Below are 14,611 nucleotides of genomic sequence, written 5' to 3' on the forward strand. Positions count from 1 at the left end.
CACATTTCATTCATACACACCAGATTCTCAAACATGAGATCGAAAAGTAGTATTACGAAATTTTTATATAAATTTGGAATCGTCTTATTCTCCAAAATTTGTGTGATGTCCCCGTTTCTTCTCGTTCCTCGTTCTTGTCATCACCAATTCTGTAGCTATTGCTCCACTGTCAAAATTTGTTCGCCGATTAACTTCACTAACCCTGCCAGAATCACAGGTTTAGTTATCCCGCGATTATTTTCCGGTTAGGCGTTATTACGTGTACGAACAACATGTTTTCAACTTCCAGAACAGAACTCACATGGCTGCTAGACGGGGACTGTACTACTGGTCCTTACCAGTGTACCGATCTGGCCAAAAATTTTCTGTCAAAATTTCATTTTATTGGATACACCGAGAAGATAATACGTAATCTTTCTCACCTTTTATTCCTGTGATCTGGCCAAAACTTTTCTGTCAAAATTTCATTTTCTTGGATACACCAAGAAGATAATACGTAATCTTTCTCACCTGTTATTCCTGTGAGTCGTTTATTTCCATTCTGGCAGTCTGAATCTATGGATTTCTCTAGTTATTATAACAATGCTGATATTCGCAAATCTAATCAACCATGTAATCAGACAGCGATTGGCATTCATCCTTTCGGCTTTACTCCCTCAGCTCGTACAGCCACGTCCCCTTTTGTCTGCGGAAAGTTTATTTCTAGATGCGACGAGGATTCTCCTGACAGACACATCACGTACACTATGCATGCATTCAAAAGTCAACTTATGATTCATTCATAAATTAACTTACAATGTGTTCAAAAATGTTTCAAAACCAACAGGGAAGCGTTTCAAAATCATACGAATAATCGATAGACAAACGTGCGCTAGATGCTTTGTGAAACAAGTTTTTTTTCCTCAAGAATATGAACTTGGCGCCCCCTTTTCCCGGTAGCATCAAGCTGCTTGCTGCGACTGCTTGCACAGCCAACAGCCACATTCCTGTCGCCAGAAGCGGGAGCATCTACTACTCAAACGTGACTCAATTGCGCATGCGCTTGACTCCACGCGTAACTGCTAAAAGAAATCAAATGTAAACAGTTGCGACTTCACGCTCATTGGAAGCAATTTGTTGTTATGAAGCACTGCATAGCCGTCCTAAAGCCTTACACACATTTTCAATTGACAGACGCTTGCATGAGCACTGTGTGTCGTTGTTGTATATGGCACATTTCCTTTTCAATTTAAGTTATTTTCGTTTTTTTTTCTCTCGTTTATGTTCTATTGTTGAAGTATTATTCTGCAGAAGCGGGATACAGTAACATTCTTTGTTAGAGTATCGGTTCTTACCAGTCAAAATTACAAAAATTTAACTGAAAAATTTCCCGGAATTCTAAAGATATCCCGGGTTTTTCCCACATCTCCCGGGTCGTATACACCGTGGTCCATTTTAACACGGGTAATGTGTAACAAAGCAAATACCAACTGCACTGTCGGAATGTTACGTGATACCACGTACTTGTACGTTTGTGACTATTACAGCGCCATCTGTCACAAAGCAAAAAAGTGGTCCAACTTAAACATTCATATTTCTTTACGTGCTACACGAATATGTAATTAAAAATGGAGGTTCCTATTTAAAAAACCGCAGTTGATATCCGTTTCACCTATGGCAGCGACATCTAGCGGGCAAACCATAGCGCCATCTGGTTTCCCCCTTCAAGCTAGACGAGTTTCGTTTGATGCTTATTTCGTGAGATATTTGGCCCAGTCACTATCAATGGACCACCCTGTATGCGGTGACGAGAACACCAGTTTCCAGTATGCTGAAGGTCTCACAAGGTCATTTACAACCACGCACTGCAAACAGAATTCCCAAGCCATGTCCTCACACAATTTCCAAGAATTGGCTACAAAGGAGTGCCCCATCCTCATCCAGTATCATCTTCATTGGAACAACTGAACCATATCCTTTCCTATGGCTTTTGATTGTTTATCATCATGCCCTGAAATGCAGGACATCCTGAGACCCTTCCCATCCATCCTTATGTGATGTTCCTTCGCCCCCCCCCCCCTTTCCCCAACATCCTAGTCCATTCCTGTTCCACTCCCAAGCCCTTGCCACAAGGAACATATACCTGTTGAAGATCATTGTGTGTGACCTGCCATACCAACCCACACAGCACTTGCTACTCCAGTCCTGTCTCAGGCTTGTCCCACCCCACTGAGACCGGCCCACCTGTCAAAGCAACCATGTTGTATACCAATTCTGCTGCAATCACTGCACAACCTTGTATATGACAACCAACTGGACCAGCTGTCAACAAGAATGAATGGCCACCGCCAAACTGGCCAGAACAAGTCTGAGCACTCAGTGTTACAACATGCTCGATTCTAATGGCTGCTCCACAACCCAGGTCATTTGGATCCTTCCCTCTGCCCCCCATATCTCCTCCATAGTGTGCTGTTTCCCACCATCTCTGACATGAGGCGTGCCTTGTGTCTAGCCTGTGCACCTGTCACCCCTTTTTCCAACATTCCTAGCAAGCAAACCAGCTACATCCCCATAGCCACTAGCTGTCCAGCCCAACAATATTCCTGCCTCCTGCCTGCCACCTAACCCCCCCCCCCTCTCTCTCTCTCTCTCTCTCTCTCTCTCTCTCTCTCTCTCTCTACGCACCCCACCCACCCTACCCCAGACCACTTGTTGATCTGCAAGCCTGGTATTGAAGCCTGGTATTGTGCATCGAGCAAGCACAATGTAAGGGCACAGGAGGGGAGGGGGAGGGAAGGGGGAGGGTGAGAGAGAGAGAGAGAGAGAGAGAGAGAGAGAGAGAGAGAGAGAGACAGATTACGGCTAGGTATGTTTGTGTGTGTGTGTGTGTGTGTGTGTGTGTGTGTGTAAATATTCATTCCAAAAGCTAGCAAGTTTGCTTTCTTTCCTGTGTGTGCCTGCCAATGACTCAATGCCTTTATTCCTAAAGTATTTTATAGGTTTGCATTACACAAGCCACAGATTTAAGTAATTTTGCCCACACCATATGCAGTTAAATATGCAGTGGCAACAGGAACAAGATTCTGCATTCTGAATATTGCATAAATTGCTGGATAGAAACTACTGAAAGAATATTTATAGAGGAGAGTAATAAAATTACTGGGCAACATAAATACATCTCACACAGTTTTATTATACAAAATATGTTTTACAAAACAAACATTTCATTCCACCATCTTAATATTATTCTAGAACTATGAATAAAATGGACTGGAAGGAAATAATACTCGTTTTCTTTGTACATCCATACCATTGAGAGTGTCAAATATATACATTGAGAGCAATAAGGAACATTAACTGATCTAATGAAGATGATAAAATCATGTGTCACTAGACATGTTGTGTACAACATTTCAAGCATCTGGTAATATTAATCCAATCCATCTTTCTTCTCTTTTATCGCTTCCTGGAAATACAACACTGGATAAGTTGCAATGGATAAAAGTCAGCCTTGGCAGTAAAAAATTAAACTCTTTGTAACAGCAGAGAAAATTGTACCATTTTTTTGAATCTGTGATTTTCCACAACTTGCTTATATGAGGTTTCAATAATATATATCAATAAAACATACAAAACTTTTGGAAGCCTCAGCAAATTCCGCATCTGACAAAACATTTAAATTTGATGATTTTTTCCCCACTAGCATTTTCATAACGATAAAACTAATACAGTGAAAGTGCATCGACAATGATACAACAAAGTTGAAGTACATAATTTTCATAACACTGAACATGGACTTACCACAAAATTTTTAAAAAATGTATCAGAAAGACAATAATTATGCAATTCATATTTCACCCATATGAAATGAAAGCTACACAGTTCATATTTATGCAGTAAGGAACAAATTACAGTCACATATGAAACTTTGTGAGCAGCATTTGGAAGATGGCATCCAAATAATGAAATTAATTTGCACTTTGCATTCCTGTTTTTAGTGCATGGGTGTGCCACTTTGCAGGCAGCAGCCCATTAAGGAAGTTATCTGCAGACAAATGTTTTAATTAAGATTCTAATCTGTCTTTATATGCTCCAAGAAAAGGCACTTGCCAAATAAGTGACAATTTAAAATTAATAACCAGATTGCAAATGAACGGCAGAGACAAACAATGAAAAAATGCAGAAGACAAAAGGTGGTAACACTAAAGAGCCCTGTCTTCCCGACATATGGTCCGCGTACCACGCCTTCCACCTGAATCTAACATCAATGGATGGAGTTAATGAATAAAACAAAAAAAAGGCTGATGAAAAAGATTAAACCCACAGCTTCAGTGTTGGTAAAAGAGCAAATTCTGTGGAGCTGTAAATGCTTGGGTACATTGCCAATATAGGGTATTTGCTTCAAAACTTCTTGCAGTGAAAATGTACAGGGTGAGTCAAAAAAAGGACGTTACAACTTCAGAATGATATACAAATTTATTGAGATAACTTTAGAATTAGTACTGTGTCGTTTTGTAGTAAACCACCTCAAGTTTGATTCACACAGTACACCAGTACCCCATTCTGCCACCAGGAGCACCAGTGTAGTGCACAGTTAAAAGGCTACTTTCATTGGTGCGGAGTGTGCTCACTATCTGTATTTGTTTTATTCTTTATCTGGGGTTCCATCAATGACCGTGTGTTATGTTCCTTCACTACCAAACAATTTAGCTGATCTGAAAAATTGAATCTACGTAGCTGTTGCACAAGTTACACCTGATTTGCTGCAATGACTGTGGAAAGAAATCAATAACCAGCGGGATGTTTGTTGCTTCACAAATGGTAGTCACATCAAACAAATATGACACTTGACACTTTTATGTGAAACTTGAGGTTGTTTGCTACAAAATGACACCTACCAATGCTATAGTTATCCCAATACATTTCTATATAATTCCAAAGTTGTAAATACATTTCTGACTCACCCTGTATAATTTAGATATGGTCCAGTCTTTCTCAAAATCCCACGTGCTCTACTCTAGCTTTTTCTGTCAAAATGACCACTGGACAGCAAATTCCAACATAGCTCTATTGTTAGAATGGTGACATTCTTCCAAGTATAAAAATATGATGTTTAAACAAAGAAAAACGCATTGGTTTTTTTACAGACTCCACTTAAACAGTATTGCTTTAGGGTGTCTACCCTCTTCCTATGATTCACATCAAGTTCTCAGGTGTTTCAGTTATGCTTTCACAAGGACTACACTATTGTATTATAATGAGCAACATATCTCAAAATTCTTTTGATCACTTTGGTCAGGCCATCTTAATAAGAACCAAAACAACAAAGCAGCAGTCTCGCAGCAACCAAGTATCTTTTATACAATTTCTTTTCATCAGGTGCACCGCTATTTCCCAAAATCCTCCAACAAATCAAAACCTCCCACTTGCCTATATACTACTCCTGAATTCACATACCCCCAGCATTCCATCCTACAGCAATTGGTTGCTTAAAAGTGATAAGGTTGGTCTAAGAAGGATGTCGTTTGAATCGTTACAGAGCAATCATGAATAGCTCCTCCAATGTCTTTGGTCAAATATAGTGCTCGTCAATGGTGGTGGTGGTGGTTGGGGGGGGGGGGGGGGGGTGCTGCAGAAAGAGGAATAGCAGTTACATCAGCATGGATGATTGTGTCTGAGATGCCTTGCATAAGCTCATCATTACAATCAGAGGGGTGGCGAATGAAACAGCATGCGTATGCAAAGGCCAGCTGGCTTTTTGAAGTGCCTAACAGGGTAGTCGGCCTGTCTCGCAATAGCAAGGAAATGACAGTATCACTGGAAAGTGATCACTGTCACAAAGGTCATCATTTAGTGAACAATATAGTGAAGCCAGAAGATTAAAGGAAGAAATTATTAGACCAATACCAGAAGATACCAAGGGCAGCCCTGAAGAACCACCACTGATGCTGCACAGATCATTATCTGTGTGAAGCTGGTCGTTTAGGAAGCCCGTACCACACGAAGTGGTACTCCACACAGGGGAGTGGTATGCACTGATGTCCCCAAGTTGGAGAAGAATGAGGAAAGTTGTTGGATTAATATGGTCAATTCGACAAAAGTAAGTGGTCCACCTGGAGGTAGGTAAATGTCACATATAGTAATCCCTGAGGTCATTTGCACCCACGCTGCTATTGCCTTGAACAAAGTATGAAGGGGAAACCACTCACTGACGACATCTGTACAGACCCCTCCAATTGCTCCCTTGGGACCAACACAGTTCCAAAAGAACACATGACCATCGCAGAATGTTGGCGAATGATCACCAGTGAAATGCCTTTCTTGGAAACCAATGCAAACTGCAGAAGAAGAAGAAATAAGGTGATGAACTACCGGCTAGTGACAGCAGTACCCACTACAATTTCACTGTCATGTGACTGGCATCCAAGTTAGTCGTGAAGGGGCCAGGAGGACCAGGCATGCCACAGGGTTGCTGCCTGTCACCAGTGAGGATAGAACCGCACCCACAACTGTCAGCTCAGAATTCATCTGTGTGGGGGGTATTGGCACCTCCGAAGGTACTGGAGGAACCTTGTCCTGAACGTTCTTCTTCATAATGAAACTTCCTGGCAGATTAAAACTGTGTGCCGGACCGAGACTCGAACTCGGGACCTTTGCCTTTCGCGGGCAAGTGCTCTACCGACTGAGCTACCCAAGCACGACTCACGCCCCGTCCTCACAGCTTTACTTCTGCCAGTACCTCGTCTCCTACCTTCCAAACTTTACAGAAGCTCTCCTGCGAACCTTGCAGAACTAGCACTCCTGAAAGAAAGGATATTATGGAGACATGGCCTAGCCACAGCCTTGGGGATGTTTCCAGAATGAGATTTTCACTCTGCAGCGGAGCGTGGGCTGATATGAAACTTCCTGGCAGAGAGCTTCTGTATAGCACACTCCACTGCAGAGTGAAAATCTCATTCTGGAAACTTCTTCATAATTTTTGCTGGGCAAGGTTTATTCAAGTGGCTATTTGCATTGAGCATAGGTATAAGCGGGAGAGGGGGGGGGGGGGGCGATTGTTGTCATGATGTTAGCGTAACTTTACTGTCTTATCCACACGATGTAGGCATTCATATATCTTCCAAGCCTCAGTAAACGACAGCCAGTCAATAAATTTGTACTCCCGGATCTTCAGTTTGTTCTTGAAAACTGAGCAAAGTGGCAAACATGGAGGGTGATGTTCTGCACTGTAGACACACAAGGGAGGGTGTTCACATGAACTACCTTCATAGTGTGATTGTCCGCAGTTGCTGCATTTTGGGTTCACCGTGCAGCGTGTTGACATATGCGCAAAGAAGCACTTCATATGCAGTGGGATATACATTTCCACATCACACCTGTACCCTGTGACATTAACTTTTTTCAGAAGGAGATTCCCTTCAAAGGATAAGATAAAGGCACCTGTATCTGTACGATTATCCTTGGGCATTTTTTTGTAAACATCTGATAAAATTTATGCCTCACCATTGTAGACTAATCCACAGCACCTCATCTGTTTGGAAGGTAAGAATTCTGTGGAAGATGACTCCTTGAACCACGTTCAAAGATATGTGTGGGGCAATGGTCACAGGCACATCACCTACAAGATCACATATCTGAAGAGCTGTAGTTTGGGCAGCAGACTCAATTTCACCAAATTTGTCTTCAATGTTTTTGAAAAAAGAAGAAGAATTAATGGTTTCATTGCAGTAAAAGTATCCCCGCCAGTCCCAGTACATACCAAGCATTGGGTGAAATGTTTAACTCCCAGATGTCTGGCTTGTCCTGCTTTCCACGTTGTAACCATGGAAAGAAATGTCGTGGTGTTGTATCTCTCTGCATTGTAAAAGTCTTTCCTATTTGAAGAGACTGCTGAGAGCTTGCAACCACCAGGGGGGAGTTTAATTTGCTTCACGTGTGAGTCTTCCACTATGGTACCACTCATTCCAATCTGATCAGGAGCTCTCCCCACGGACACTACCCACCCAAAGCAGTAGTTACCTGGTCAGTAAACCATTGTCCAGAAGAGACCTTGTTGCCAGCCATTATGGCACACACTCCCTGGCTTGTGTGGGAAGTTTCTAGCTCAGGCACCAACAGTGTGCTCTCTGCATCGTCAGGGGGCTACCACTGCTGTGAAGGTACTTGACGAACTGAGGCCCCCCGCCCCGAACAAAGTGGCTACTGTGCTGGGTTTTGGGTGTAGGGTGTAATACCTTTACAACAAAGGGAGGATGTGAAGAGAGAAAGTAAAAAAAAGATGGAATATACACCACACTGGGCAACTTTTGCTGCAGGATCCACACTTTTATAAAATTTGGAAAAGGAGTTGCAAGTCGAACACAACAAGGGGTTCATACAGTTAAGAACAAGAAGTTATAGAATGCCAGAAGGGAAGAAAACAGGTATCAAAACACTCAAACCACAGCCAAGCACAATCAACACCAAGCAGACCATCTAATGGAAAGGCGAATAAGGAAAAATGAATAATAGAACGACAGACTTGCAGCGCCCCGTTATGGCCAGACACACACACTCACAAGAGAGATATCAGCCCCTGGTGGGTATACATTTCAGAGCAAGTATACCAAAGTTGTCTGGTTTGTGAGATGAGCCTCTACAATTTCCACATGAAGCCTCCCTTACATGTCATAGTGGTATGACCAAATTGAAGCATTTGAAGCATTGCATCAGGTTAGGAAAAACCAGTCAAACCTTATGATGGATAAAGCCCACAGGAATATGTTCAGGTAATTCTGGAGTGTTGAAGGTTAGAATAAATGTTGCATCTTCTCCAACATGCCACTGACTACTCGTATAGTTCTGCTCTACTATGACACCCAAGTGTTTCCATTCTTCATGTAGCTCCTGTATCAGAGCAGGTTTAACCAGCAACTCAGCTACAACAGGGTAGTTGCCTAAGGCCTTGTTCCCAGAATCTTAGACACTTGGTGTGATGTGGCAGTTTCAACTAGAAGTGTTCCATTATGAAGTCGTTTAACACTTTTTAAAGACCTAGCAATACCATCTACTGCCTTGTAATTATAGAAAAGGGAGACTTTCTCAAAGGTTACCTCTGTTCTCACCACACCCTGCCACTGTTGGTGAAGCTACTTGGGATAAACACATCCTACCCTTCCCCAAGTTGTTGTACTCTCTTTGTCAAGCCCCTCAAGTTGTGGCCTTTCTGACTGATAGCCATGCCAGTAGTTATGCTACTGGTGCTATAGCCCACAGCGTCACTGAGGCACGCAAACCCTCCTGCCTGTCCTGAAAGTTCCTATGACAAGCATTGTTGGCTGGGAGGGAAGTGTGAATAGATATGAAAGGGAGTCCGTAACAGAGAAGAGTGAGACAGGGTTATAGTATATCCCCGATCCTATTCAATAAGTACACTGAGTAAGCTGGGAAGGAAACCAAGGAGAAATTTGTGAGGAAATTTAGGTTCAAGGAAAAGAAATGGGTCTGCATATGACATAATTCTGTCAGATGTGGCAAAGGACTTTGAAGAGCAGTTGAATGGAATGGATAGTGTCTTGAAAAAAGGATATAAGATGACAGTATCAACAAATGCAAAACAAGGATAATGGAATGTAATAGTACTAAAACAAATGACACTGTGGAAATGAGACATCAGAAGTAGTACATTAATTTTGCTATTTGGCAGCAATATAAGTGATAGTGGGACCAGTAAAGAAGAAATAAAATGCAGAGTGGCAACAGCAAGAAAACCTTTCCTGAAAGTAGGTGTCTTGACAATAGCCTTCTTTTGAAGTGAAACACTGACAACAAAAAGTATACACAAGAAGAGAAAGGAAGCTTTTAAAATGAGGTGCCTCTGAAAAATGCACGCAATCAAGTGGGAATACCAACTGACTAACGAAAGTGTACAGAACTGAGATGTAAAAAAGAACTTTATGCCCTAACTTGGCTAAAAGAAGGGTAGGTTGATAGGGCACATCCTGGGGCAGGAAGCAAAAGTTAATTTTGTAACAGAGGGGAGATTTTGGGGGAGGGGAGGGGGGTTGGTTGTCTGAGCCCAGGGCTACGCTACAGTAAATAGGTTCACATGGATGTAAGCTGCAGTAGTTGAAGAGACTTACACACGACCTATGAGCAGGAAAACAACAACACAACATACTAGCTGGAAAACAACAACAACAACAACAACAACATTGCACGTGCATGTTCTCCATTGTCATCTACCAACCTACCGTTACCTCGTTTTCTCCACCTTTTCTTCCCTTTATGAGTTCAACGAAGTATTTATTGGCCCACAGACCATCTAGACACCTAGCTATATGTCTTGCCCACTTCTACACCATTTCACTCCAAGCTAATTAAGCTTCCCACTCTCGTCGCTTTCCTTACAGGTTTTTTATTATTTTCTTGCCTCTCTTAAAAATGTCCATTATGCATCTCTCCATTTCTCAATAAAAACACCTAAATTCTTTTAAGAGTTTCTATATTGAAAGTCCATACCTCACTGCCTTGAATAAAAGCTGATAGTATACACAAGCTGCAAACATTACATTTCGAATAAATCGGAAACTTTATTCCAAAAACTGTATTTAATTTGACAAAAGCATTCCAGACAATTTTTACACTCCATTTATTTCTCTTTTTATTTATTTATTGATTTATTTAACCTGGCAAGATTAGGGCCATCAGGCCTTCTCTTACATCTAACCAGGCATTCTACTTATTTTACATTCATACGTTTTAGTAGGCATGTTAAACTACATCTAGTACAAAAAGTGAAAAACAATTAGAAAGGTACACCTGGAAAAATACATACATATGGAGTTTATATTCGTAGATCATAAGTACTGTTATAATAAGACATTATTGAAGAGACAGATTTTAGATAGGAGTGCTGGCAGCAGGGAGTATGAGGGAGACTCATGGTGAAGGGAGGAGAAGAATAGAGAGACATGATGAAACATAATTAAGGAAATATAAAGAAAAGAAGATTGCCTGGCTAATAGAGATATATGAAGGGGATGGCATCTCAGGAGCAAGATAGGAGACGCTAGCTTTGCTATTTGACAGATGAGAGGATTGGCCTGGTACATTAATTTTGTGGAGAACTTTATGAGGATGATAGTAGGAAATGCTTCAACTTCTTCTTAAAAGCAGCAGGAGATTGAATTTTGCGCAAGGTAAGGGGCAGTTTGTTCCAGAGGCGGACAGCGGCAACTGAGAAGGAGTTTGCAAAAGTTTTTGTTTTGTGATACAGTGAAACCTCACATAGCGAGCATAATACATTCTATAATCTTACTTGTAGTGCAAAACATTTGTTAAGCAAAACAATGTATCCCATACAAATTAATGTAAAATGCAATAATGTGTTCCATGCAGAAAAGTACTAAAAGTTTTATATTATTCACGCCATTTATTCAAAGAAACTTATACATGCAGTATTATGTACTTTATTATTTGCGATACGTAACTAATTCTGGAAGCTATCTGCAGTAATTTGTTTTGCTGAAGTTCAACACTGGCCAGAAATACAACACAGCATTACTGTCCAATAAATTTGTAGCGCACACAGCCACTGCTTTATTGGGATGATGATTTTCAATGTATGATATAACCGATTCCCATGCTTTCAGCATTTCTCTTAATGCACCAGAAGATTGCTGCTTTGCTCTTACTGCCTCCTCCTCAACATCCTCTGAAAGACTACTCTCTACAACATCCTGCTGTGAAAAAACTGCAACTCCATAAGCTCTTCTGTGGTCATTTCTTTGCTGTGATCTCTCACAAGCTCATCAATATCATTGTTATCAACTTCTAGTCCCAATCTCTCAACCAAAGACACAATCTCACTGACTACCGGCTCCACAGATACTGACTCAAATGCCTCAGAGTCACATTCAACAACACAGCCCAGCCAAATCTTCTTCCAAGCAGAAGTAAGAGTTATCTTGCTAATCCCTTCCCAAGCCTTTTCAATTTTGATGCAGGCAACGATGTTAAGTGACATTTCCAATACTCTCTGAGAGTGAGAGTGGTAGCATCAGTCAATTCAAAGCAATGCCCAAAGAGATCTGCTTAAAGTTAGAAATAATCACATGGTCCATAAACTAGAGTGACAGAGTGGTGCTGGGAGGCAGAAATTGGATCTTGTTGAATTCTTCAAGGAGGTGATCTCATAGGCCTGGGGAATGGGCAGGATCATTGTCCATAATAAGCAAGACATGGAGCGGCAGCTTCATCCCAAGTAAAATACTTTTTCAGCAAAGTATCAGACACTTCATTGATCCAATCACAAGAGAGATCACATGTTGGCCAAGCCTTGTTGCTGGTCCTCCACAACACATTTAACCTGCTCTTCTGGACTTTACACTTCTTGATGGCTCGTAGAGTTTTTAAATGGTAAACAAGCAGCAGTTTCATTTTCAAACTGCCACTTGCAATGGCACAGAATAGCAGCGTGAGACAGTCTTTCATTGGCTTGTGACCTGGCAATACACTCTCCTCTGCTGTTATAAAGGTGCACTTCGACATCTTTTTCCAGAATAGACCCATTTTGTCACAATGAAAAACCTGTTGCAGCAGATAATCCCCAGAATCTGGGGGCATCTTGAAGTTGCTGATGAAGTTCTCTGCTGCCTTTGTGTGGGTGCTGGCTGCTTTGCTGTGGATGCTGGTTCTTCTCTTAAACTTCTCAAACCACCCATGGCTTCCTTTAAACACTTCTTTGGCTACTGATGATCCTGGTGTCTTCTTAAGAAGGTTGGCAAAAATCATTCACGCCTTCTCACAAATTATGTTCTTGTTTATAGTGTCGTCTTGCAGTTGCTTTACATTTATCCATATAAGGGGCAACCTTTTGACATCGTCCAGGATATGAAACCATTGTTTAGATGCTCTTTTCACTTCCTTTTTTGAAGCATGTATCTCCTTAATCTTGTCCTTGTTCTTGAGGATAATGCAAATAGATGATGCAGACCGATTGTATGTGCATGCTAAATCAGCAAGGCTTGCACCATGTTTGCATTTTTTAATGATTTTTCATTTCATTCTAAGGTCTTTTTCTCTTATGCTCATCTTCTTGCAGCTTTATCTCCAAGGACATTTCTATGAAGGTTATTAAAATTTGCACACAAAAAACACAAAAAGTTTAGAAAAATGTGTGATTACAAGCTGCACTAAGTTGGTAGCAGAAACAGCACTAAACGCAGACTGCAGGATGTACTAAAGACATCGTTGACATACCACTGACAACAATGAAAGGTGTTCATACTGTTGCACATTTCCCCCGCCATGTGAGAACAGCTGGCCATCTCAGTAATTGTCGTCACTCATTACGCCACTCATTATATAATTTTTTTACAATTTGTTTTGCTCGTTAAGCAAATGGCACCTAATGGGAGGGGCTCATTTAGTGTTGTTCCACTATGCTTCTTTAATTTGTTAGCTGCTTCTATGACATTATTGAAAATTAGTAGTATTTTCTTTTTGATTCCTTGATAATACATTATTTTCATCTTATTATAATATTTATGTAATTCTTTTTAATATTCTATGCTACGTTGACACCAAAAAATAGTTACAGTTATCAGATGAACCCTAATCCCCCATTCTTAACAAATCACTACATTCACTTCACTAAAATGATTGTCAACTACAGAGCAAGGAATGTATCTGACAAACATTTTGAGACTCATTGTGGGCCAGCAACAGGAAAATGGCACATATGTCTTACATTAGCTTCTTAGACAGCGTACTCAACAGCAATGGCGAAATTCATAGCTGCCGGGGGTATGTGGCATACTGGACTCTATAACTAACTTCCTTCACAAAATACAGGTAGAGACAACAACAGCAATGTCATGCAGCAAATGAGGTATCTGTGGGAAGTACGGTAAAATGCAAGCATGTAAAATAAATGTTTTAAATAACATCATGAAATTAATGTTATCCTGCTGAGTTGATTTGTTGGTTCATACTGAACTCTATATATGTTCCATTTACTTACAGCCAAAACATTTTCAAATAGTTTCAGAATTCATTACATCATAAAAAAATTCAGAAAAGTTAGTGTTGGTGGGAAGGATCCATATGGCACAGACTGTGAAGCAGTCACTGAAATGAAGGATGTCATGTTTGGCAGCGTGCTCAGCAACAGGGTGGTCCACTCGTTCCTTGGCCACAGTGTGTTTGTGGCCATTTATGCAGATAGACAGCTTGCTGGTTGTCATGCCAACACAGAATGCAGCACAGTAGTTGCAGCTTACCATGTAGATCACACAAATGGTTTCACAGGTAGCCCTGCATTTGATGGGATAGGTGATGTTTGTGACCGGACTGAAGTAGGTGGTGGCCAGAGGATGTATGGGACAGGTCTTGCATATAGGTCTATTACAGGGATATGAGCCATAACGTAAGAGGTTGGGCACAGGTGTTGTTTAGTGACAGACGAGTATATTGTGTAGATTTGGTGGTCAGCAGAATACCACTGTGGGAGGGATGGGAAGGATTGTGGGCAGGACATTTCTCATTTCAGGGCACGATGAGAAGTAGTCGAAACCCTGGTGGAGGATGTGATTCAGTCCTGGGTGGTACTGAGTTACGAGGGGAATGCTCCTCTGTGGTCAGACAGTGG

The 14,611-nt window shown here is 41.2% G+C and overlaps 1 protein-coding gene across 1 annotated transcript in view; it reads right to left on the reverse strand.

The window, feature by feature from the left end:
• Window positions 1–3,152: 3,152 nt before the first annotated feature.
• LOC124714202 (DNA-directed RNA polymerase II subunit RPB11) overlaps window positions 3,153–14,611 on the reverse strand; it is a 30,479-nt gene continuing 19,020 nt past the window's right edge. Inside the window, exon 4 of the mRNA XM_047243002.1 lies at window positions 3,153–3,445. Coding sequence (XP_047098958.1) covers window positions 3,410–3,445 — 36 coding nt within the window. The 3' untranslated portion in view covers window positions 3,153–3,409. The remainder of the gene's footprint in view (window positions 3,446–14,611) is intronic.

The sequence above is a fragment of the Schistocerca piceifrons genome, chromosome 1, assembly GCF_021461385.2.
Source record: "Schistocerca piceifrons isolate TAMUIC-IGC-003096 chromosome 1, iqSchPice1.1, whole genome shotgun sequence".
NCBI lineage: Eukaryota > Metazoa > Arthropoda > Insecta > Orthoptera > Acrididae > Schistocerca > Schistocerca piceifrons.